Genomic DNA, 23,499 nt, shown 5'->3' with positions numbered 1-23,499 from the left:
AAAGTGCTGGGTGCAAAGTGCTGGGTGCAAAGTGCAAAGTGCTGGGGCAAAGTTTCTTGAACAGTAATAGTCCACCTCTTTTCAGAATGTTTGGGGTTATTTTGTTTCATAAATATTGTGTTTGGGTTCTTGTACTTTGAAAATATTGTTTTTTATTACATCATAACAAAATAAGAATGTTAATGTAAATTTTAAGTTGTTTTTTAACATCCAGTTCATTAAATTCTTTTAAATAAACGAAAAATTTGCATATTGTTTTTTTTTATCCGATTAATCGAAAAAATAATCGGCCGATTAATCGATTATTAAAATAATCGTTAGTTGCAGCCCTAATTTAGTGACAACGATGCCTATAGGAAATTGGGGACAGAGTTTGCCTTTGCCCCCAGTCCATCTTTGTTCAAGCCTCCCACTGCCAAGCATGCCCCCAGTTTATTCAGCTTACCTGATCGAAGACCCCGATGTGCACTCTGTTGAATTCCTGCTGTCAAACACCTGTGTGATGCAGACAACCCTGCTGCTGCGGCTCCACCCACCCTCCCCACTAAACGGGGATGGCACCGCCCACAAAAGGTCATTGTGCAGCACTGTTGCCGCCCACGAAAGTTATTGAGCAGCCCCGGCTGACAGGGGTGGCATTTAAAGAAGCCGCCCCCGTTGATCCGAAATAGAATTGCGTCAGCTGGCCAGCTCGACTCAGTGACCTTCGTGGGCGGTGACAGCCCCGTTCAGTGAGGAGGGTGGGTGGAGCCGCCGGCAGCAGCAGAGTAGTCTGCAACAATCCAACTAGTGGCTAGTGTTTCTTAGTGTGAGACCCTCGTTTTAACATCCATTCAAAAGTTAAGTAGATCATCAATACATTTTTCAATTTCACTACCGTCACTGGCGACTAATTAGTGCTTTTAATTAGCAGGCAGTATTTTTTTAGCCTTCATAGGTATGAGGACTTCTAAAAAAAATTAAGCATCAGCTAAAATAATACTTCTGGATTCATTAATGTCTGTTCACGTCTATTGTATAAACATGTAGATATTTATATTTAAGAAACAAATCCAGTAATGAAGGTACATTTGGATAGAACTCACGCAGAGGTGATGGCTCGATATCGTTCCTGTCCAGCTGTGTCCCAGATTTGAGCCTTTATAGTTTTCCCATCAACCTGGATGCTCCGAGTGGCAAATTCCACCCCGATGGTGCTTTTACTCTCCAGGTTAAATTCATTACGCGTAAAACGAGATAGTAAGTTACTCTTCCCCACTCCAGAATCACCAATCAACACCACTGAAAGAAGAAGTGAAATAGAAAATAAGTGCAAATCATCCAATTTTTGAAGAGTAACCCCCCAATACTTTTTTAAAGAAAACATTAAAAACATACCAAATGTTCTATTTCAAGTCCTTTTAAAACGTCATTTTAATTACCTGGAGGATCAACACAAATACTCACCTACCAACGATGCTCTGGCATTCCCTACACTCGGAACACTACAACGCCACGCGGAATGGGCTGCAAATAGTGTCCAATACACCGTACGGGAGCCATAATTGCCGAAAAGGCCACAAGTTGCAGTCTTTGTTTCAGCTTAATAAGAAGGGAGTCTGACATCAGCGGAGGATGTCACCGATATGCTTAGTCCGTGGAACCGGCACCCATCAACCACAACTGCCCCTAAATTAAACCTAGATACCCCATCCACCACATCTGCCCCTAAATTAACCCTAGATACCCCATTAACCACATCTGCCCCTAAATTAACCCTAGATACCCCATCAACCACATCTGCCCCTAAGTTAACCCTAAACACCCCATTAACTGCCCCTAACTTTCAGCAGCCCAAATAATTTTATACTCACAGTAAGATGAGTTCTTGAGCCATGTGGACGCTATGGGAAATGGGCGGGACCAACTGGCGTTTTGGTCCCGCCCCTTTCTCCCTGTCCCTTCTTGCAGCCAATCACCAGTGACTGCAGGGAGGGACTGGAAGAAGGAAATGGGCGGGCCAATCGGCAGTGACTGGTAAGTAGGAACTGCTGCTGTGAGTCACACTGAAACGAGGAGTATTTTTCAGACCAAACCCTCATTTTATAATCGATAAAAATCGATTCAACTAATCGATAATGAAATTCGTTGGCAACGATTTTCATTATCTATTATATAGGTTGTTGGTGCTATATAAATAAAAATATATCAACAACCCTTGTCATATGCATTGAGTGTCCCTTAATGGTAAATTCTTGCATAAATGGAATGTCTGGTAATTCGATAATTTTGATAACTAACAAATCAGCTCATCCCTATCCACAGACTAGATTGTAAACTCGCAAGAGCAGGGCCCCCTCCTCTTTTTATACCAGTTTGTTATTGTGTGTGACTTTAACCCCTTAAGGACCGGGCTCATTTTTTCTTTTTGTAAACTTTGGGGCCGAGGCCGTTTTAACACTCCTGCGGTGCTTGAGTTTATATTGTTTTTTTCAGGACAAGATGGGCTTTCTTCAGATACCATATGTTTTGATCATATCTTATTTACTATAAAAAAAATAAAACATGGAGACTTTTCTTTGAAAAATCTTTTACTCACCTACAAAAGTTAAAAAAAAAAACAAAAAAACTAGCTAAATAGATTCTACTATTTGTCCTGAGTTTAGAAATACTCAATGTTTTTTTGTTGTTTTTTGTAAGTTATTGGGCAATAAGTACAAGAAGCTTTTATGATTTCCAAACCTTTTTTCCAAATCTGGTCATTCTGCCTCCATCTCCGCTTTGGACATCTTTGAAGGCGGTTAACTCAATTAATCCCCATCAAACCATATATTTTAGAAAAATAGACACCCCAGGGTATTTCAAATACTGGTATTTTAACCCTTTCCATGCACTAATTATACAAGGACACTTTGTCAAGCTTTGTAGTAGTAATTTTTTTTTCACACTTATTGTAATTTAGTTATAAATATAACACCCCAATATGTGTTCAGCAACATCTGATTATGGAGATACCCCACATGTAAAGGTTTGTCAGATTGTTTGGCTGGTAAAAAGCTACTTTTGGGACATGCGTAATTCAGGTGGTCATTTGGTCATTCTGCCCCTTTGGAACATCTTTGAAGCCGGCTACTTCAATTTACCCCAAACTATATATTTTTGAAAACTAGACACCACAAAGTATTTCAAATGTTGGTATTTTAACCTTTTTAAATATTTTGTATTTTTTTTTTCCACACAAATTGTACTTCAGGAATGAATTCATAGCTCCTGGTATGCGTCATTATCAAACACCTTAATGTGTGTTCTGCAACATCTCCCGAGTGCACTGATACCCCACTAGGGCTGAAACAACTAATCGATAATGAAAATCGTTGTCAACGATTTTCATTATCGAGTAGTCGAATCGATTTTTATCGATTTTATCCTTATATAATCAGACCTCAAACAGAGATCGGGTTATAACACTAGAATCCAGATCCCCCGCAACGCTGCAGGGGACCTGGATTCCCCTCACTGTCGGCCGGTCTCTCACTTCCGTCTCTCTCCCCCCTCCCATACACCCCTCTGACTCCTCCCCCCTCCCATACACTGCTCTGCCTCTCTCCCGACTCCCTGGTGTTTTGTGAACCTCCGTTGCTGACAGGCACTTTCACTGCAGCTTCATAGAAGCCTCAGCGTAAGTGAAGGTGAGTAACTGAGGCTTTCTCTGCAGACCCCTACCGGCTGACAGAGAATCGAGGTCTCCTGCAGAGGATCATCCTCTCTTTCAGCTGGTGGGATCTGCATCGCACAGACAGCCTCCGTTACTGCCCTTCACTTACGCTGAGACTTCTATGAAGCAGAGTGGTGTATGGGAGGGGGGAGGAGGCAGAGTGGTGTATGGGAGGGGGGAGGAGGCAGAGTGGTGTATGGGAGGGGGGGAGGAGGCAGAGTGGCGTATGGGAGGGAGGAGGCAGAGTGGCGTATGGGAGGGGGAGGAGGCAGAGTGGGGTATGGGAGGGGGGAGGAGGCAGAGTGGGGTATGGGAGGGGGGAGGAGGCAGAGTGGGGTATGGGAGGGGGGGAGGAGTCAGAGTGGGGTATGGGAGGGGGGGAGGAGGCAGAGCGGTGTATGGGTGAGTTATAGTGGTGTATGGGGGGGTATAATGAATTTCAGGGAGGCAGAGTGGTGTATAGGGGGAGGTAGAGTGCTGTATGGGGGGTATAATGCATTTCAGAGTGGCATATCTGGGGGAGGCAGAGTGGTGAATCAGGGAGAATTTCAGGGTGGTGCAGGGCATTTATGGGGAGCGGAGTGGCATATCAGGGTGCACAGTGGCATATAGGGAGGTATAAGGCATAAATGGGGGCGAGTGGCATATTGGAAGTTATGAGGCATATCAGGGGGCACAGTGGCATATAGGGGGTATAAGGCATATCGATATTAGGCATATCAGGGGGGCATAAGACATATCTGTGGTAAAAAGTATATCAGGGGGCTCAGTTGGATATCACTGGCATATAAGGAGTATAAGGCATATCAGGGCACAGTGGCATATCAGGGGCACAGTGGAATCTCTGGCATATAAGAGGTATAAGGCATATATGGGGCAGAGTGGCAAGCTGGGGGTCAGATGTGCATAACTGGGGGCAGTTTGGTAAATAAAAGAAAATATAAACAAGGCTTTTTTCTCAGTTTTTATTAAATATGAAAAATAGTTAACATATGAATTAATATTTACTAATAACTTTGTATTAAAACCTAGTTTGAGAAACACCGTTTGGGTTCTTGTAGCTTTTATTATGTCAGTAAAATAAGAAGGCCATTGCAATAAAGAGTAAAAATAAATTGTACGTTTATTACATTATTTTAAATTAAAAAAATTGAATTTTTTATCCGATTAATCGAAAAAATAATCGGCCAACTAATCGATTATTAAAATAATCGTTAGTTGCAGCCCTGTACCCCACAAGCGTGGATTTGTCATGTTGTTTGAGATTTAAAATGCCACATTTGGGAAGTGCGTTTTTTTTCTCCATTTTGGTCTGTACCTATGCCCTATCTTTGAGCCCGACCACACCAATTTACCCCATCAAGCCAATTTTTTATTAAATTAGACACCCCTTGGGAATTTGAAGTGCTTTTATTTTAACTCTTTCTATGTTGAGATTTTTTTTTAGAAATTTTAGCATTTGCTCAAAATAAGAAACGTAATTTTTTTTTTTTTTTTTTTTTTTACACATTTTGCTGGTACTGGATGGTTCCTCTGGTGACATAACTGCATAAATATTTTTAAATGTTAGCACATTTTTTCCCCATAAATTTTTTTTATTATTTTTTGAATATTTTACTAATCACATTGTGATTAGAAAGCTGGGCTCCATTGACTTGCAAGGTTGAATGCAGTACCTGTATTCAACCTGCAAGTAGAGCCAGAGTTCTCTAGAGGGTCTGGAGACCATCTAGCGAACTTTTTCAACTTCATTGTGTTTTTTTTTTTTTTTTTTTTTTACAGGGCGGCTGCCATCTTGCGGATGGCGAAGATCACTTGCAGTGGTGGCTGTGACCGCTCTCCGGAACGATCACAGCCCATCCTGGGGTAAGTGTTTGGTATCGCTGAATGCCTCCTGATCGAGGCATTCCAGCGACACCATTGAAGTTTAGGAGGCGATCGTTGATTGCCTCCTAAACGCTTTTAAAAACAGGCGTCCGCCGCCATACAATGTATGGCGGATGTTGACGTCCCGGGGAGGGTTACCGAATGCCTCGACATCGAGGCATTACAGCAACACCGTTTAAGCAAAGAAAGTGATTAACAATCACTTTCTAAGCTTATTTAATTTAAGGACGGTTCAGGACCGGCAAAGGTTAAGTGACTGTTTTTGCGTGACGGTCCTGAAAAGGTTGTCAAGGGGTTAAATTATGCCACCAATTGTAACAGCCCTATGAAATCTGCTGGTACTATATAAATAAATGCAATGCAAATACACATTATATCCCACAAGCTGTATAATTATACTTATACTGTTAAGAGCAGTATAAGAATACTGAAATGTAAGCTACCTGGAATGTTATTTTGTTTGTATATATAATAGAAAAAGTAATGTTATCATACAAACAACTAATACTTGCAACCACAACTGTAGAGTTTCACCTTGGTGGGGTTAATTTCCAAAAGTTGCATAACTAGAAGTAGTCTAACGTGCAACTTGAATGACCTTCCAAGGAAGAACATAACATTTGCATAGCGCTTATGCAAACTCGAAAGCAGGCATCTTCCAATTTGTGAACACACTTTCTAGATTGTCAACTCATTTGAGCACCCCACCCACCTTTTGCATCTGTAAGTCGAAATTGCTACATTTGTACTAAGGGCATTTCCCCTTTTTAGGACACTTGTGACTAAAGACATAGTTGCAGCACAACCATTGACCTGTTTATGTACGCTCGCTTTGCGACAATGCAACATAACAGTATGACTCCAGCATGTCGGTTCGTAGTATCTAATGTAGGGCTGCAACAACTAATCGACAAAATCGATGATAATCGATAATGAAATTCGTTGGCAACGAATTTCATTATCGATTAGTTGAATCGATTTTTATCGATTAGAAAATGAGGGTTTTTTCAGAAAAATAACCCTCGTGTTATAATCCGTTTAGTGCGACTCACATGAGTCACATCAGCAGTCGCTACTTAGATTGGCCCGCCCACTTCCTTTTTCCAGTCCCTCCCTGCAATCGCTGCTGGAGAAAGGGGCGGGGCCAATCTGCAGTGACTGCAGGGAGGAAGAAAGGGGCGGAGCCAAATTGTCGATTGGCTCCGCCCATTTCCTTAGCATCACCATGGCTGTGACACTCATCTAACTGAGTATAAAATTAATATTTGGGCTGCTGATAGTTAGGGGAGGTGGGGGTTAACTTAGGGGCAGTTATTGTTAATGGGGTGTTTAGGGTTAACTTAGGGGCAGTTATTGTTAATGGGGTGTTTAGGGTTAACTTGGGGCAGTTATAGTTAATGGGGTGTTTAGGGTTAACTTGGGGCAGTTATAGTTAATGGGGTGTTTAGGGTTAATTTAGGGGGAGTGGTGATTGATGGTGTGTTTAGGGTTAATTTAGGGGCAGTTGTGGTTGATGGGGTGTTTAGGGTTAATTTAGGGGCAGTTATAGTTAATGGGTTAATTTAGGGGCAGTTGTGGTTAATGGGGTCTTCTCTTCAGGGTTAATTTAATGCTGAGGACTGAGGGTTAATTTAATTAATTTAATAAGGTTAACTTAAGGTGCAGTTAGAGGTAAAGGGGGGGCAAACTGAGGGGAATCTAAATCCTGGGGGCAGTGAAGATTAATCCTGTATTTATTTATAAAAGTATTGTGTCTGTGAAGGAGTCTGCAAATCCTATGAGGGCACTATGGCATATCAGGGGGGTATACGGCATACCTGAGGAGGAAGGAGTGACATATCTGGGGGTATAAGGCATATAGGGTATATAAGGCATATGTGAGGAGGGCAGTGTGGCATGTCTGGGCTCAAATATGCATAACTGGGGGGCAGGGTGGGGAAATAAAAACAAGAAACTTTTTATTCTGCCGTTTGTTTTTAACATCCTATGTTACTTTATTAAATAATTTAAAAGAAATGAAATTTTTTTTTTATCCGATTAATCGAAAAAATAATCGGCCAACTAATCGATTATGAAAATAATAGTTAGTTGCAGCCCTAATCTAATGGTTTAAATGACACGACGATTGCAGTGCAGTATATGCATGGAAAGAAGGGAAAAAAAAAATAGAAATACTAATTGTGTACTTAACCCCTTCAATCCCCTATAGACGTACCGGGACGTCCAAAAAACGCCTATTAAGAAACCCCTTTGGATGTCCCGGTACGTCCAGCCTTTCTTGCAGCGTCAGGGACATATCCCTGCCGCTGCACGGGAGACCAGGCTGTCGTTTGACAGCCTGGACTCCCCACTGACAGCAGAAGCCGGCATTGCCGGCTTTCTGCTGTCCGATCTGCTGTAACAGCTTCCGGACGGTAAGCTGTTACATTTCAAACTGCCCGTTCGCGCGATCGGGCGTTTGAAATCAGGCATTCCCTTCCGGGTTGAGTCACTGCTGACGTAACCCGGAAGGTCATGGGAGGACAGGATATCCTCTGCGGGGGATATCCTGTCCTCCGATGAGGCACAGAGACGCTGCGATCTCTGTGCAGGTCTGCGAGGACCTGCATAGAGATCACAGTGTGATCGGTGCAGGGGGATCGCGGGGAGGGGAGTGAGAAACCATGTCTCTCACTCCCCCTCCCGTCCTAAAACAGAAAAAAAAAAGTTAATTCATTTAAAAAAATATTAAAAAAAATCAATAATAATATAAATACTAAAAAAAATTATAATGTGAGCTGTGATGTCATTGTGACATCACTGGCATGTTCAGGAGCTCCCTAAGAGGACCTCTAACAATTTTTGTGTAAAAAAAAAAATATATAAAAAATACAAAAAAATAAAAAAATAATTAAAAAAACCTTACATCCCATTGCCCTAGCATAACATCTAGCCAGTATAACCCCCCTGCCCCCGTTCACAACCCCCAAACCCGTTAAGTCATAGGCATAAAGATTATACAAAAAATGTACACCTTATAGTATGCTCCCTGGTGCTGGGAAAATATGAAAAATCTATATACATTAGGTATTTCTGAAATCAGGACACCTGAATTGATAAACTTGGAGGGGATTTTCCATCACTTTACCTAATTTTGTGAGGATTCAGAGGGAAAATGTAAAAAAAAAAAAAAAATCATTTTTTCCCCCCTAATTTTCTTTAGTTTTTACTCAATTTTTCATTCTAAATTTTCAGCTAATCATCCAACTATGGTACCAAAAGAAAGCTCTATCTCTCCTTGAAAAAAACAATATATAGGTTACATGGGTACACCATTCACAGGAAAAGAGAATAATCTCTGAACCGACATAGCGCAAAAATGGCAAAATTGCTCTGGGCTTTGAGGTACCAAAAACCCCTGGGATTGAAGGGGTTAAATAATGTATAACTTCTTGTGTTTAAAACAAATAAAGTGATGCGCTAGCATAAAAGAAACACAAACGTGCCGGTGCTGCATGTTATAAAACCAGACCTAACTGCTGATTTTGTTACAAAGAAAATGAAAAGAAACAAATAACGGTGGGATCTGTGTGGCTTAGCCATCCATGTGTGAGTGAATAAAAAATACGTACACAACAAATCTTTGGGCATAAAATAGCCCTTTTAGAAGGATCTGTGTTCTTCTTGGATATGGATTTCCTCAAGGCAGTATACGTAGAAGGCAGAAAGCCGCAAGGTAAGTAGAAAAATATTTATTCGATAAGTTTTTTTCTTACATTGGAGATTCCATGTTTTTCCACTGCCACTGTTAACTAATCCATATAGCAGCTTCCCGCAAAAAGCAGATATATCAGTCCCCAGTGACGCCTCCTATTTGAGGTCTGAATATAAGACGAGAGGTATTTTTCTCTCGAATATATTTCATCTATAGTTTACATATAAAAATTTGACAAATGACAAGCTTCAAAACTTTGTCCTGGACCAATTCCACCCAACTTCTCAACTAAAGATGCGGAGGATTTTCAATGCTCGTATTATCACAATGACCTAATAGTTCATGTTAAAAGTTAAAAGGCACATTACAGTTGTAAAACCTTAGCCTGGGAGAATACAGATCCAGTTAAAATGTTTTTTTTTTGCTGTATAAAATGAAATAAAAAAAATTCCATTGCAGTTGCTTGAGAAAACAAATATTCCTAATAAATTGTCTCTTCCCTTCTAGAGGTGCAGTACATTTGATAACTACGATACCTTTCAGAACAATAGCCACCCTTTTAACCAGTGTTTCAGACCCTCTAATGCAGAAAGCTCATGATAAATGAGGTTCCCTTATGGAATCTGAACATGCACTGTCTAGTTAAAATTTGCTTTATCGGCATCTGTACTAAAATCTGTGGGGGCACAAACAACCTACAGTACAGAAATATGCATCAATGAGTTTTTTTTTGTTTTTAATTTAAAATGGGGGGAAAAAGGTTAGGAGTCAGATCAAAAAGAGATAAAAAAAAAAAAACAAAAAAAACTGGGAGTCGTGCCTAACAGACCCCTGGGATTTTTTCCCATTTGACTAAAAAATAATCAAGCCATGGTTGAAACTGGAAAAAACCTCAACATACACACCTTTGGTACAAATGATTTCCTTATGTCACTACACCTAGGCCATAAACCATATGGGGATGAACACACACATACATATATATATATATATATATATATATATATATATATATACACATATACACATATATATATATATATATATACAAATAAAATTTTGGGCTGGATGGTATGTTCTTGCCCATATGGTTTATATATACACATATATATGTTTGTATGTTGTGTAAGCTTATAACATAATATACATAACACATACATAAGCACAAAAGCATTGTAAAATCTAGTCAGTTTAATCAAATTTTGCAGACTATTTGAACTATCCCAAATGTAAAAACCCAACAGGTGAGAGGATGCCATTAGTAAACCTGGAGATAGAACTTTACCTCAATGCAGTAGTCACAAACCACATTGTCAATATCCCTGTCAGAGCTATTAATGTTAGACTGTAGCCAGCAATCATGGATCAAAGTCTGTATATTTTTATGACATTACTAAACAAACCACCTCATCAAAGAGGACATGATGCAAAGAGCAGGAAAAAGGAAAAGGCACAACTTGGAGTGGTGAAAATGCAGCAGGTAATTTCTGCACCAGTATTAAGGGAAACAAAAAGGCCAGAAACATATTTAATGCGACTGCACTTACACTACCAGGTACACAATGACCCGGTTGTAGCTGTGGAGGGACAGACCCACACACCGGGTGTACATCAAAGCGCAAAATGGCTTGCTACATTGAAATACTGAAATACATCGAGGTGTACTGTCACCAGGGCAACTCGGTTATTACGCATCAGGAAGGGTCGTGGGAGAAACCACTGAAGTCTGAGAAAACCAAATAACGGAAGTACGGATTTCTTGCTTACCTTTGAAGAGATAATCGTACTCGTCGTCTCTTGCTCCCATTTTCGCCGCAACCTTGTCCCAGTACCAAACAAACTGCCAGCGGTACTAACGCTGGGCCCAAGGGCGTGGCTTAGACTCGGGTGCGACGGGGGTGACGCCCAATCACATGGAGCCGCACTGCTGCAGACAAGATAAGTGACAGAAGTCACTGGCCAATGGTAGCGCTGCTTAGGGATAGCGATCACCACCTCTTGAGGGGTAGTGTATGACAGGCAAATTGCCCAATCCAACAACAGTTTATAGTAACGGAATTAATACGGAATGTGTGATTGAATAAGCGACTGATCAGCGATAGTAAGTGAAACCAATAAAACAAAAGGATGTATGATTGACTTGTGGAAAAGACCAATTAACGCATTGTAAAGAAACCTACCACCGTGTGATTCACAGACTGCAGATATAAAATGCAGTTCTTCCACTAATCACGGTGGGCCTTGGTCTTCATCACCTATTAGGCATCGCTGGCTTCTCTAAGGTCTTCCAATTAGAAATAAGTATGTGGAACTGAAGTTAAACCTGGTGCTTTAAGCATATTGCTTAGCCATCTGGCAACATATAAACCTTGGTTCTCTGTAATTAAGCCCGAGGACCAATTGAAGGCGAAGCCTGAGTTGTGTTTTGGGATTTACCGGATTTCGTCCATGTGTGGGCATGTCACGGGTCTATTTACTAAGAAGTGGAAGGGTCAGTTAAGGGCAAAATTACACACCCCTCCACATTAAATAATAAGACCCCCTATTAACAAAGGGGGTGACTGACAACCCCCCCCCTTCAAATGTAGGCGTCAGCAAGGGCTATAAAGAAATTTAGCTGCTGGTATTTAGCAACCGCTGACATATAACTTACTAAACTAACCCCTTGCCTTGTTTGGGAGATTATAAAAATAAGAAAACTACTACACGTAAGCCATAAACCATCCCAAGCTATTGATCGTGGCAGCCCAACTAAAACGTGATTAACCCCTTGGCTGCTAAGCCATTTCACACCCTGGTGCTAAGCTAGTTTTCGGCATTTTGGTGCATCTCACGTTTAAACGTGTTTCAAGTAAATTTCTTGGGAATAAACTATACAAACCATATATTGTTTTTTTCAGCACACCCAGCAGATTCCAAATATACCATTTTTATATGTGTATGTCTCATTAGGTTTGCAAAATACAACCAAAAATGGGAAAAAAGTGTAATTTTTCACTTCCAACTCAATAAAAACTAGTTTGTAATGTTATTTTTCTAAACTCTAATATCAAAACCTGTGTTGCTAAATATTTGTAGTAGGTAACCGGTCTAAAATAAACAGACATTGAGAACAGTAGACTGTGTTTTTCTAATATTTTATTGCTAAAAGTTAAACTTATTAGACTATCACAAAATTCATCTTTAAATTTAATGCATGGCTGCGTCAATTAAACAGCTCTAGCTGCCCGGGATGTTAAAATATGCCAACAAAACTATATATTTTTAGAAACTACACCCCCAGCCGCAGCAAATGAGGTCTTATTTGTATTTGTATCACAAATCTGACTTGCACAACAAATAAGTGAATATCACACAAATAAAAATAAAAAATAAATACAATTAAAAGCGACAAATTCATTTATGTCTTCCGCACTCCAGGTTTGTCCTAGAAACACATGCAGCCCCTCATTTGATGCGCCAAGGGGTGTAGTTTCTGAAAATATATACTTTATGTACCATAATTTAACTTCCCAGCTGTCTAGAGCTGTCTAAATGCAGCCATCACCCCGAAATGTTTTAAGACAATTTTTTAACAAGATTCTCCAATCTGCCATATCTGAAGTTAAGGTGGTCTAGACATCTGGGAAGTTAAATTAGGGTACATAAAGTACATATTTCAAGAAACTACACCTCTTGGAGCTTCAAATGAGGGGTTACATGTATTTCTAGGACAAAAGTTGAGTGCACAAATAATGATGGAATATGTCGCTTTGGGTAGAAAATATGTTTTTTCTAACCATAGCGACATGTTCATTTGTGTCTTGCGCACTCCAGGTTTGTACTAGAAACACATGCAGCCCCTCAATTGATGCGCCAAGGGGTGTAGTTTTTGCAAATATGTACTTTTTGTGCCAAAATTTAACTTCTTACGTGAGCAGTAATGCCACATCAAGGCTTCAACCCTAATTACTGACCATTCACACGCTTTTCATATCTCCATTCACTCGCAGAAGCACACACCATACTTTCCATACATTCACTCGCAGAAGCACACACACCATTCTTTCCCCTTACAATCCCAAAGAGATGATCGTAAAGGAAGAAAAAAAATCACTTTTACAGCAAAAATAAGTTTTGCAGTAAAAATGCAAGGGGCTCCAGGGATGACATGGTTAACTTACGTACTACAGGCTATACGGCTGATTTTTGCAGTTCATCTGGATTTCAAAAATTGCCTTCCTCTACCATTGGCTAAATTTAACCCCATGATCAAAGGGATCATGGGGTTAAAATTTAGTATCGGCCATTTTTAAAAAGGGAATGTGACTTTTTATAGCTGTATGATCACTGTGGTAACATTGGCTACCACAGTGATCATTTAGCTAGAATACTTAAACCTTTTTTTTTTTTAAAGTTAAACCAGTTTATGTTTAGATAATTTAATTTGGGGGTCTCTAGGCAATTTTGATCTTTATTTATCTGCCTTTAGAGACCCCCAAATCATTTTTTTACTTTTTTTGTACATTTTTATTTTTTTAACATAATATTTTTTATTCTTTTTTTACAAGCATTATACCGTTGGAAAGGTGAGGCGATTACCTTTCTAACGGTATATGTTGGGCGTCTGTAGCTGCTCAGATGCCTGAGATACAGGCATCTAGGCAGCATGCCCCCATACCGTGAAAACTGACAATTGTCAGTTTTCAATAAAGTTGCGCGGTGACCTCATCGCGTCATTACGCGCGACGTCACCGGCCGGATCGGGTGGTCCCAGCGATGCCCTTCAAAATGAGGGGCAGATCGCCGGGGTAGGTGGTGATGGGGGTCCACAGACCCCCATCAAGGTAGGAGAGTGCTAGCGACGGCATGGTGCCGTCGTTAGCACCTGACTGGGACTGCTAGCGACGGCACCATGCCGTCGTTAGCAGTCAAGGGGTTAAATGGTTCTATGGTTTGTTAGTTTATACCGCTCTACTTTGAGCAGGGCCCTCCCGGCCTTAGGGGTGTGCGACCTGTGCGGCCGCACAGGGCGCCATGGCAACAGGGGAGCCTGCCCGGGACTTAAATTAAAGCACCGTTTTTCAGTTGTTTTTTTTTAACTTTATTTAACATCCTCCATGTTAAATAAAGTATTTTTTAACTTTATTTAACATGGATGATGTCGGCGGCCCTCACTCTTATTATTCCGGCGCTCAGCTGTGAAGCGCGCACCGCGGCAGATCGGGAAGACGGACGCCTCTCGCTTCCACCGCAGGACTCCGGCAACGAGGTAAGTAAGGATAGGGAGAAGGGGCAGAGGAGGGGGCAGTGAGAAGGGGAAGAGGGGGGGTCAGTGAGAAGGGGCATAGTGGGGGGAGGGGCAGTGAGAAGGGGATGGGGGTGGCGCCAGAAGAGTAGTCCGCACAGGGCGCCAGAATACTTAAGGCCGGCTCTGCTCCCCACCTGTTGTTTCTGTGAGTCAAAATGTTATGATATATACTAATTATGCCCTGTTTACCTATTGTACACCACTACAGAATATGATGGCGTTATACAAAACAATAAAGAATAATATACATTTTATATATACCGTATTTGCTCGATTATAAGACAAGATTTTGAAAAATACCCTTCGTCTTATATTCAATGATGCTTTATAATCAGACCTCAAATAGAGGTTTGACTATAACACTAAGATCCAGATCCCCCCCAGCGCTGCAGGGGACTTGGATCCTCCTGTGAACCCCTGTCCCTCCTTTCTCACTATCTACCCCCTCTCCCCGCCTGCTCACTATCGACCCCGCCTTCTCACTATCTACCCCCTCTTCCTCCCTTCTCAGTCCTCTTGGAGTACGAGGCCTCCCTGCTCTGCCTCGGTGCGTGCTGCTTCACTGCTGAGCGCCAGAATATGACGTCATATTTCAGCGCTCAGCATGGCATGCCGTCACCCCGACTGAGCTAGAGGCCTCGCGGAGGAGACTGAGGGGCACAGAGTGGTTGCTGAAAACTTCATCAGCGACCGCTTGGTGCCCCTCTCTCTCCTCTCTTCTCCTTTTAATTCCAGGAAAATGCATTGTCCCAGATTGAGGCTGCCCAGGACTTAAAGTCCCATTGCGGGACTGTTCTGGGAAATCCGGGACATGTGGTCACCTAGTGCCTGGGTATATTGTGTCATTGGCATACCTGGGAACTTCTTCGCTCCGGCTACCCGGGGGGAGTGTTCCTGCTGACGTGGGGGGCGTTCCTGCTGACGTTGGGGGTGTTCCTGCTGACAGTAAAAACACTCCCATTTAAGGGGGAAAAGAGTGGGGCGTGTCAAGACCCTGCTCCCACGACCCAGAGGATTCAGGTTGTCACGAAGTTGGATAGTCCAACCGACTACCTCCGCTGACTTGTCCTCCCTTAGCCTGGGACAACACACTCCTTCCCCGGTTTCCCAGTCACTAGCCGAGACTCAGTGTAGGGTATAAACCAAAATGAAGACTGCTTTATTTTTCGCACACAGGGCTGGATATAGCCAGCAAAAAACACATTAACATAAATCAAGATATTGGGATACAAATCACCCCCTTAATCTGCCTCACAGAGACAACAGGGTCAGTAAAGGGATTAACAATACAATCGGGTCCCAACCTCTACTTTCTATTACTGGCCCAAATCAGTTCCAAGGTTTGGCCGGGGTAAATGTCTGTAGTGATGGAACTGGGGGGAAGGGAGGGGGACAACATAGTAGTGCACCATGGGGTGAAGGGGTCTGATATTAAACTAAAACTATGGTCACTCCCTGGTTGCAAATCCTTGCTGTCTGCCAGAGATAATCCCCTCAGCAAATAATGAGATTACATCCTGCTGGGGGTAGCCACAGAAGTCTTTACAAAGTCAGGGCCCATAGTCAATAGGGAGGAGGCTCTCTCCGGTGGCCCCAGTGATGGAGGGTTTCGTCACAGAGTGTATGAGGAGGAAGAAGACAAGAAGATTTCAGAGAAGAAGATGGACTGGGAGAAAGTAGACAGGGACACTGAAGCAGTGGGCAGGAAGGTAGGAAGACATTAAGTTAGTAAGAGCTCAAGAGCGTCTGAGCATGTTTTTTTTTCAATGTCTTGGGCTGGCCCAGTCCAGAAGTCACTGCTGAGCGCCTCTTGCAGCAAACCAATGGATCACAAGGTCTGGCTACGACTAAATTATAGAATGACTGTTGGGCATACTTTAGCCGTAGAGTCTCCATTCGGTACTATGTGCTGGTTGGGGAAGCAGTCGCAGCCTGAGCAGCTGTGTCAGGTGAGTCTAACATATTGCTAACCAGCACAGGTAAAGTGGCAGGGCAGCATTTTTATCTGGGCTGGTCAGCAATATTAAAACATGCATGACCTGGAAAACATGGCTGATGTGGTCACCCTACAGGCGAATCCTATGAGTTTAATCTGGGTGCCAGTACTGGCCTCTGGTGTGTGTAACCTGTGAGCTATGCCTGCGGTTTACAGTTTCCATACAGTATTTATTTTGATCTTTACCTTCAGTGCTGAATTTGCTTGTGATTTTTCAGTTGATCTATACCTGCAATGGTGTCAGAACCCACGGCGGGATTCTCGCCACCACTACTCACCGGCTCCGGGAAGAAGGTCCCGCGCTGCGTCTGTTCCGTCCTCCTCCACCGGCCGCGTGGTCTGTTATAGGCGCGCGCCCTCAGCAAACGTTATGTGTTCCTCGCCACAGCCGTCGATGAACACGCGCGAGTGATGTCACGTCTATGGGCGTGGCGATCACTAGCGGGAAGTTCAAAAACAGCACTGAGACTCATTCAGTGCTCAGTTATTGTGCTCAGTTATTGTGCCGTGTAGTAGAGGACTGCACTGGGAGGCGGGTCCCGCGGGACCCGCCAAAAAACTTGCGGGCGCGGGTGGTCTTGCTGGGGCTGCGGGCGGTCAGGCACTGTACCTGCGGGTCCCGGTAATCCCGCGCAGTCCCGCAAGGCTGCCTTCTTGCTGCTCCCTTACAGCGTCTCCTAGCTTGCTCCGCCCAGGAACAAAACGGAGTCACGTGATGTGACGTCACTTCCTGTGACTCCGCCTTGTTCCTGGGCGGAGCAAGAGAAGAGACGCCGTAAGGGAACAACTCGAGGGCAGCCGCGCGGGACTGCGCGGGAAATCAGGTAAGGAGGCGGGCATGATTGGCCACAAATGTGGCGGGAGCGGGCGGGATTGGCCACAAATGTGGCGGGAGCGGGCGGGAGCGGAACACCCACATTGCGGGAGCGGGATTAAAAACCGCAGGAGCGGGATTAAAAAAGCAGTCCCGCGCAGGGCTCTACCGTGTAGTACCCGTTCCTTGTATTTTCCTTTCTGCCCTTATCGTGTACCAGACCCTGGCTATCCTGACGTGTTCACTCGTGTACCAGACCCTGGCTATCCTGACATGTTCTCTCGTGTACCAGACCCTGGCTATCCTGACGTGTCCTATATTTGAGGTGTGCTCCTGCTGTTACCTGCATTCTGGGTTTCTACCTGTGATTCCATGTGTTGTTTATTTGATCTATACTTGAACTACATGTAGAGGGGAAGAGAGGTCTAGCACAGTAAAGAAATGGACAAAGGGCACCATCTTTGCAGGGGGGGGCAAGTTATGTGTATGATGTACTCCCAAGGCCAGGGCACAAAGGGGTGGGGCCAAGGGGGCAACAAAACAAGGTTTTGCCTAAGGTAGCAAGAATCCTTGCACTGGGACTGCTTGTATGTGGAGATCATCAGTGTAGTATGATGGACACTGTGTATTTCATCAGGCAGACTAGTCACAGCTCATAAAAAGCCTTCTTGATGGAAAGAAATATCTGTATCTATTGATAAATAAGAGATGCTGTCTGAACTACAAGGGTTCCACAAATGTCTTGTCCGTGGACAGCAGTTTGTATTTAGATTCAAGGACTGTGATCTGCCCCATAAAACTAGCTACCTCCTGTGTGCGGGTCTTTTTAAGATATTTTTTTTGTGAAATATCGCTGAATGACATTTATGTGTTTCCCAGACCAAAGGTTGGGACACATAACTATGGGACAAATTCTCCCACAAATACTGGTCAAGCACCTTGTCTGCCTCTACCACCACCTTGTCTAAAAGGGGGAGTCATTTAGCTTCCAACATATCCTGGCTTTGTGAGAGTAGATTCCAGCCTCAACATCTGACCAATGTCCCAGGTGACAATGTTTCAAGTAAAAAGTGTCTGGGAATACACCTTATGTGCAGCTGAATAGAAAATGTAGTTACTGCCCTCTGCGTGCAATTGCCCTCCAGCAATTCACCGGGCAATCTGACTGCAATGTGTTTCTTAGTTTGTGGAGGTATAAGAGGGGTGTGTGTGACCAACCTATAGAAAGTATCTTGTTTTGGGTCCCGAAAGCCCTTTTTAGAAAACTTTTTGTTTTAGAACAATGTCAATTCCTATACTCAAAAAAGTTTAGAATTTAAAATTTAGACATGTGTTGCAATGTCGGGGTACACTATGTTTAACACTATTATTTCTGATATTGCCTACATGTTCTAACAGCCTTTCTTTTAGAGGACTAATAGTTCTTCCTACATATCGGGCCCCACATAAACATTGTAATAGATATACTATGTTCTTAGAGTGACAATAACTCTAAACTTATTATTTGTATATCTTGTACGTGTTTTTGTGCATATAAAATCGGTGATCATGTATGAAACTCTAAAATCTTTATTCTTTTTTCATTGACTTCCTTCTAAAAGGTTTTTTCTTTCCATCTTTTCTACCTGGTCTTGTCTGGGCTGGTCAGCAATATGTAAAAATGATATGTCCTGGAAAACATGGCAGATGTGGTCACCCTAAATATGCCCACCTTCTTCACACAAAATAGCCAGCTCAGTCCAGATTATAAATGTAGATGCAGATAAGAGATAAGATTTTGAATACAAACAGCAAACAATACCTTTGGCACTTATTAAAAAGATCCAAACATAAATAATCAACAGTGATAGGAGGATGGTCCACAAATGTATATATGTTCTTTGTCAAAAGCCACCCTATTCTATGATGCATTTGCAGACGTCTTCAGCCCTGCAGGCTTGTGGGGAACCAGTAATAATCAATGATCCTATGGAGCACCAATATTGAAATGGCTAAAAAAAAGTAATCTTAAATCAGGAGTGAGCTGGTTACTGAGGCTTCTCCATGTCGATTTGGTGGATTACTGCTGCCTCTCCTGAATGCAGTGTGAAATTATGGGATTACTTTTTTTCATATATTTTAATAAAACGATATTTTTCTGTAGAGCATGTTGTTTTGTAAAATTAAGAGACTGTCCAATTTAATACCCTGTGGAACAGATGTCTGGGAAGCAATACATTTAATATTTGCGTATAAATTAATGGTCAGCTAATATATGTATTTCATTCTCACTACTATTGGATTACAATACAATTACTGCCGATATCTTATTCTGTATTAAGTGTGTGATATTCCCTTTTCACACTAGATGGCATCAAAGTCATCCATGAACTATTTTAGTAGCCCTTCTCTGAACTTTCTCCAAGTCATGTACATGCTTCTGGTGATACAATACTCCAGTTGAGGTTTCACCAGTGCTTTGCACAACAGCATGAGCTCTTCTAACTTTCTACTGCTAATTCCTCTCCCTATACAACCACTGGTCGTGGCCAAAGGTTTTGAGAATGACACAAATACCGTATTGGCTCGAAAATAGGCCGCACTTTTTTCCCCCACTTTAAGTCTTTAAAGTGAGGGTGCGGCCTATATTCGGGGTCTAGCGCCCGACGCCAGGGACATGCAGTCCCGGGTGCCGGTCAGGCAGCAGGTTAAGGATACAGATCCCCCGCAGCGGTGCAGGGGACCTGTATCCTACTCTCTGATACGCTCAGACAGCCTCCCCTGCCAGCACTTTCCACGGGGGGGGGGGGGGGTGCCGGCACGGGAGGTTGTCTAATCGCATCTTGCGGACGGTCACCGGCTGCGGCGATGCGGATAAACAGCCTCCGGCAGCGGAGGTTGTTTAGCCGCATCGCCGCAGCCGGTGACCGTCCGCGTGATGCGTTTTACCTCTCCCCCCCCCGACTTACCAGAGCAGACTCCCAGGTGTCTTGCGGGGCCGGCGGGGGACATCTACGCAATACGTGTATACAACTTCCGGTGCAGGCACATCCGCTGAGTGCCGGCACCGGAATTTGTATACGGGTATTGCGTAGATGTCCCCTGCCGGCCCCGCAAGACACCCGGGAGTCTGCTCTGGTAAGTCGGGGGGGGGCAGAGTGGCAGCATATCTCGGGGGGGGGGGAGGACAGTGGCAGCATATCTCGGGGGGGGCAGTGGCAGCATATCTCGGGGGGGAGGAGGAAGACAGTGGCAGCATATCTCGGGGGGAGGAGGAGGACAGTGGCAGCATATCTGGGGGGGAGGACAGTGGCAGCATATCTCGGGGGGGGAGGAGGAGGACAGTGGCAGCATATCTCGGGGGGGAGGACAGTGGCAGCATTTCTCGGGGGGGGGGGACAGAGTGGCAGCATGTTTTTTTTGTGCTTTTTTAGAGATATAAACTTTTTCTTTAAAAAAGCACCAAACTTTTAGGCTGCGGCCTATATACGGGGGCGGCCTATATCCGAGCCAATACGGTATTTATTTTCACAAAGTCTGCTGCCTCAGTTTATATGATGGCAATTTGCATATACACCAGAATGTTATGAAGAAATATCAGATGAATTGCAATCAGTTGCAAAGTCCCTATTTGCCATTAAAATGAACTTAATCCCAAAAAACATTTCCACTGCATTTCAGCCCTGCCGAAGGACCAGCTGACATCATGTCAGTGATTCTCTCGTAAAAACAGGTGAGAGTGTTGATGTGGACAAGGCTGGAGATCACTCTGTTATGCTGATTGAGTTAGAATAACAATCAGCATTGTATTGCAGACATTTTTCATAGTCAACTGAGGAAGAGGTCCTACGCTCTCTGGACCTTAAGAGGTGCCTCTCTATCTAATTAGAACGGACTCTGCCCTTCAGGAAGTGTTTGCACCTGTTTGTGGCTTTATCTGGTCCTTTCAGGTGACTGAGTATTTCAAAGCACTCCATTGCTAAGTGAATTGTGTCGGTCAACAGTCTGGCTTATTCTGCAGCTGGTCAGTGTCCTTGATCTGGGATCCGGGTCCACTCTAGTCATGCCATATTCTCCTCCTGGGTAGAAAGATCAACTATCCTGACCAGATCTGTAGGACTGCCACCTGGGGAGGTCTCCATCCGTTTTCTCAGCATTACTGACAGGCACCGTCTTGTACCTGTGGTGTGAAGGGAGGAGGAGCCCAATATGCAGGGGTGACTAGAAATCCAAAAATCAAAGTCAGTAGGTAAACCGAGGTCAAAGTTCAGACAGCAATCAACAAGCAAGGTCTGTAGGTAATCCGGGGTCAAAGTTCAGGCAGCAATCAACAAGAAAGGTCAGTAGGTAATCCGAGGTCAAAGTTCAGGCAGCAATCAACAAGCAAGGTCAGTAGGTAATCTGAGGTCAAAGTTCAGGCAGCAATCAACAAGCAAGGTCAGTAGGTAATCCGAGGTCAGGGAGGTCAACTTCAGGGAACAATCAAATAGGCAAGGTAGCTAGGTCACAATAGGGACAGGAGCACAGAACTGAAGACAGGGGCGTACCTTTGGCACCTGGGGTGGATCCTGTATGTGGCACCCCCCCACACACACATAAACACTTTAAAACTGCATAGCTTCTATCATTATATACTGACGTAGACATTGAAGGTGGTACAGCATTACTGTTATCATTATATATTGAGGCAGACATTGACAGTGGTACAGCATAACACCTACCACTATATACTGAGGCAGACATTGACCGTGGTACAGCATTACACCTATCACTATATACTGAGGCAGACATTGATGGTGGTACAGCGTAATCCCTATCACTATACATTGAGCCAGATATTGATAATAGTGGAGCATAACTCCTATCACTATATACTAAGCCAAACACTGATGTGGTGTAGGCCTACCACTTCATTGTCTGGCTTAGGGATGCACCGAAACTTCTGGACTGAAACCGAAAATGCAGCATTTGCCTGTCCGAAACCGAATATGACCCCCCACCATAAAAAAATCTCACACTTTTATTTAAAGTAAGTAACACAGCAAAATAGGACAAAAAAATTCATTAACAATATTAACCCCTTGGCTGCTAAGCCATTTCCCACCCTGGTGCTAAGCTGGTTTTTGGCATTTTGGTGCATTTCACGTTTAAACGCGTTTAGTACATTTCTTGGGAATAAACTATACAAACCATATATTGTTTTGTCAGCACACCCAGCAGATTCCAAATATACCATTTTCATATGTATATGTCTCATTAGGTTTGCAAAATAAAGCCAAAAATGGGGGGGGAAAGTGTAATTTTTCACTTCCGACTCAATAAAAACTAGTTTGTAATGTTATTTTTCTAAACTCTAATATCAAAAGCTGTGTTGCTAAATATTTGTAGTAGGTAACCGGTCTAAAATAAACAGAAATTGAGAACAGTAGACTGTGTTTTTCTAATATTTTATAGCTAAAAGTTAAATTTATTAGACCATCACAAAAGACATCTTTACATTTAATGCATGGCTGCCGTCAATTTAACAGCTCTAGCTGCCTGGGATGTTAAAATATGCCAACAAAACTATATATTTTTAGAAACTACACCCCCAGCTGCAGCAAATGAGGTCTTAGTTGTATTTGTATCACAAATCTGACGTGCACAACAAATAAGTGAATATCACACTTCTAAAAATAAAAAAAAATTAAATTAAAAGCGACAAGTTCATTTATGTCTTGCGCACTCCAGTCTTGTGCTACGAATACATGCAGCCCCTTATTTGATGCGCCAAGGGGTGTAGTTTCTGAAAATATATACTTTATGTACCATAATTTAACTTACCAGCTGTCTAGAGCTGTCTAAATGCAGGCATTACCCCTAAATGTTTTAACACAATTTTTTAACAAGATTCTCCAATCTGCCATATCTGAAGTTAAAGTGGTCTAGACATCTGGGAAGTTCAATTAGGGTACATAAAGTACATATTTCAAGAAACTACACCCCTTGGAGCTTCAAATGAGGGGTTACATGTATTTCTAGGACAAAAGTTGAGTGCACAAATAATGATGGAATATGTCGCTTTGGATAGAAAATATGTTTTTTCTAACCATAGCGACATGTTCATTTGTGTCTTGCGCACTCCAGGTTTGTACTAGAAACACAT

The 23,499-nt window shown here is 42.8% G+C and overlaps 1 protein-coding gene across 1 annotated transcript in view; it reads right to left on the bottom strand.

Annotated features, from left to right (window-relative positions):
- Positions 1-11,165, bottom strand: part of RAB11B (RAB11B, member RAS oncogene family) — a 32,197-nt gene extending 21,032 nt beyond the window's left edge. Inside the window, exons 1-2 of the mRNA XM_053463822.1 lie at positions 11,043-11,165; positions 1,086-1,281 (exon numbers count right to left, since the gene is read on the bottom strand). Coding sequence (XP_053319797.1) covers positions 1,086-1,281; positions 11,043-11,082 — 236 coding nt within the window. The 5' untranslated portion in view covers positions 11,083-11,165. The remainder of the gene's footprint in view (positions 1-1,085; positions 1,282-11,042) is intronic.
- Positions 11,166-23,499: the final 12,334 nt, after the last annotated feature.

The sequence above is a fragment of the Spea bombifrons genome, chromosome 1 (genome assembly GCF_027358695.1).
Source record: "Spea bombifrons isolate aSpeBom1 chromosome 1, aSpeBom1.2.pri, whole genome shotgun sequence".
Lineage (NCBI taxonomy): Eukaryota > Metazoa > Chordata > Amphibia > Anura > Pelobatidae > Spea > Spea bombifrons.
The sequence above is the reverse complement of the archived record's forward strand: the minus strand, read 5'-3'. Positions and strand labels throughout refer to the sequence as shown.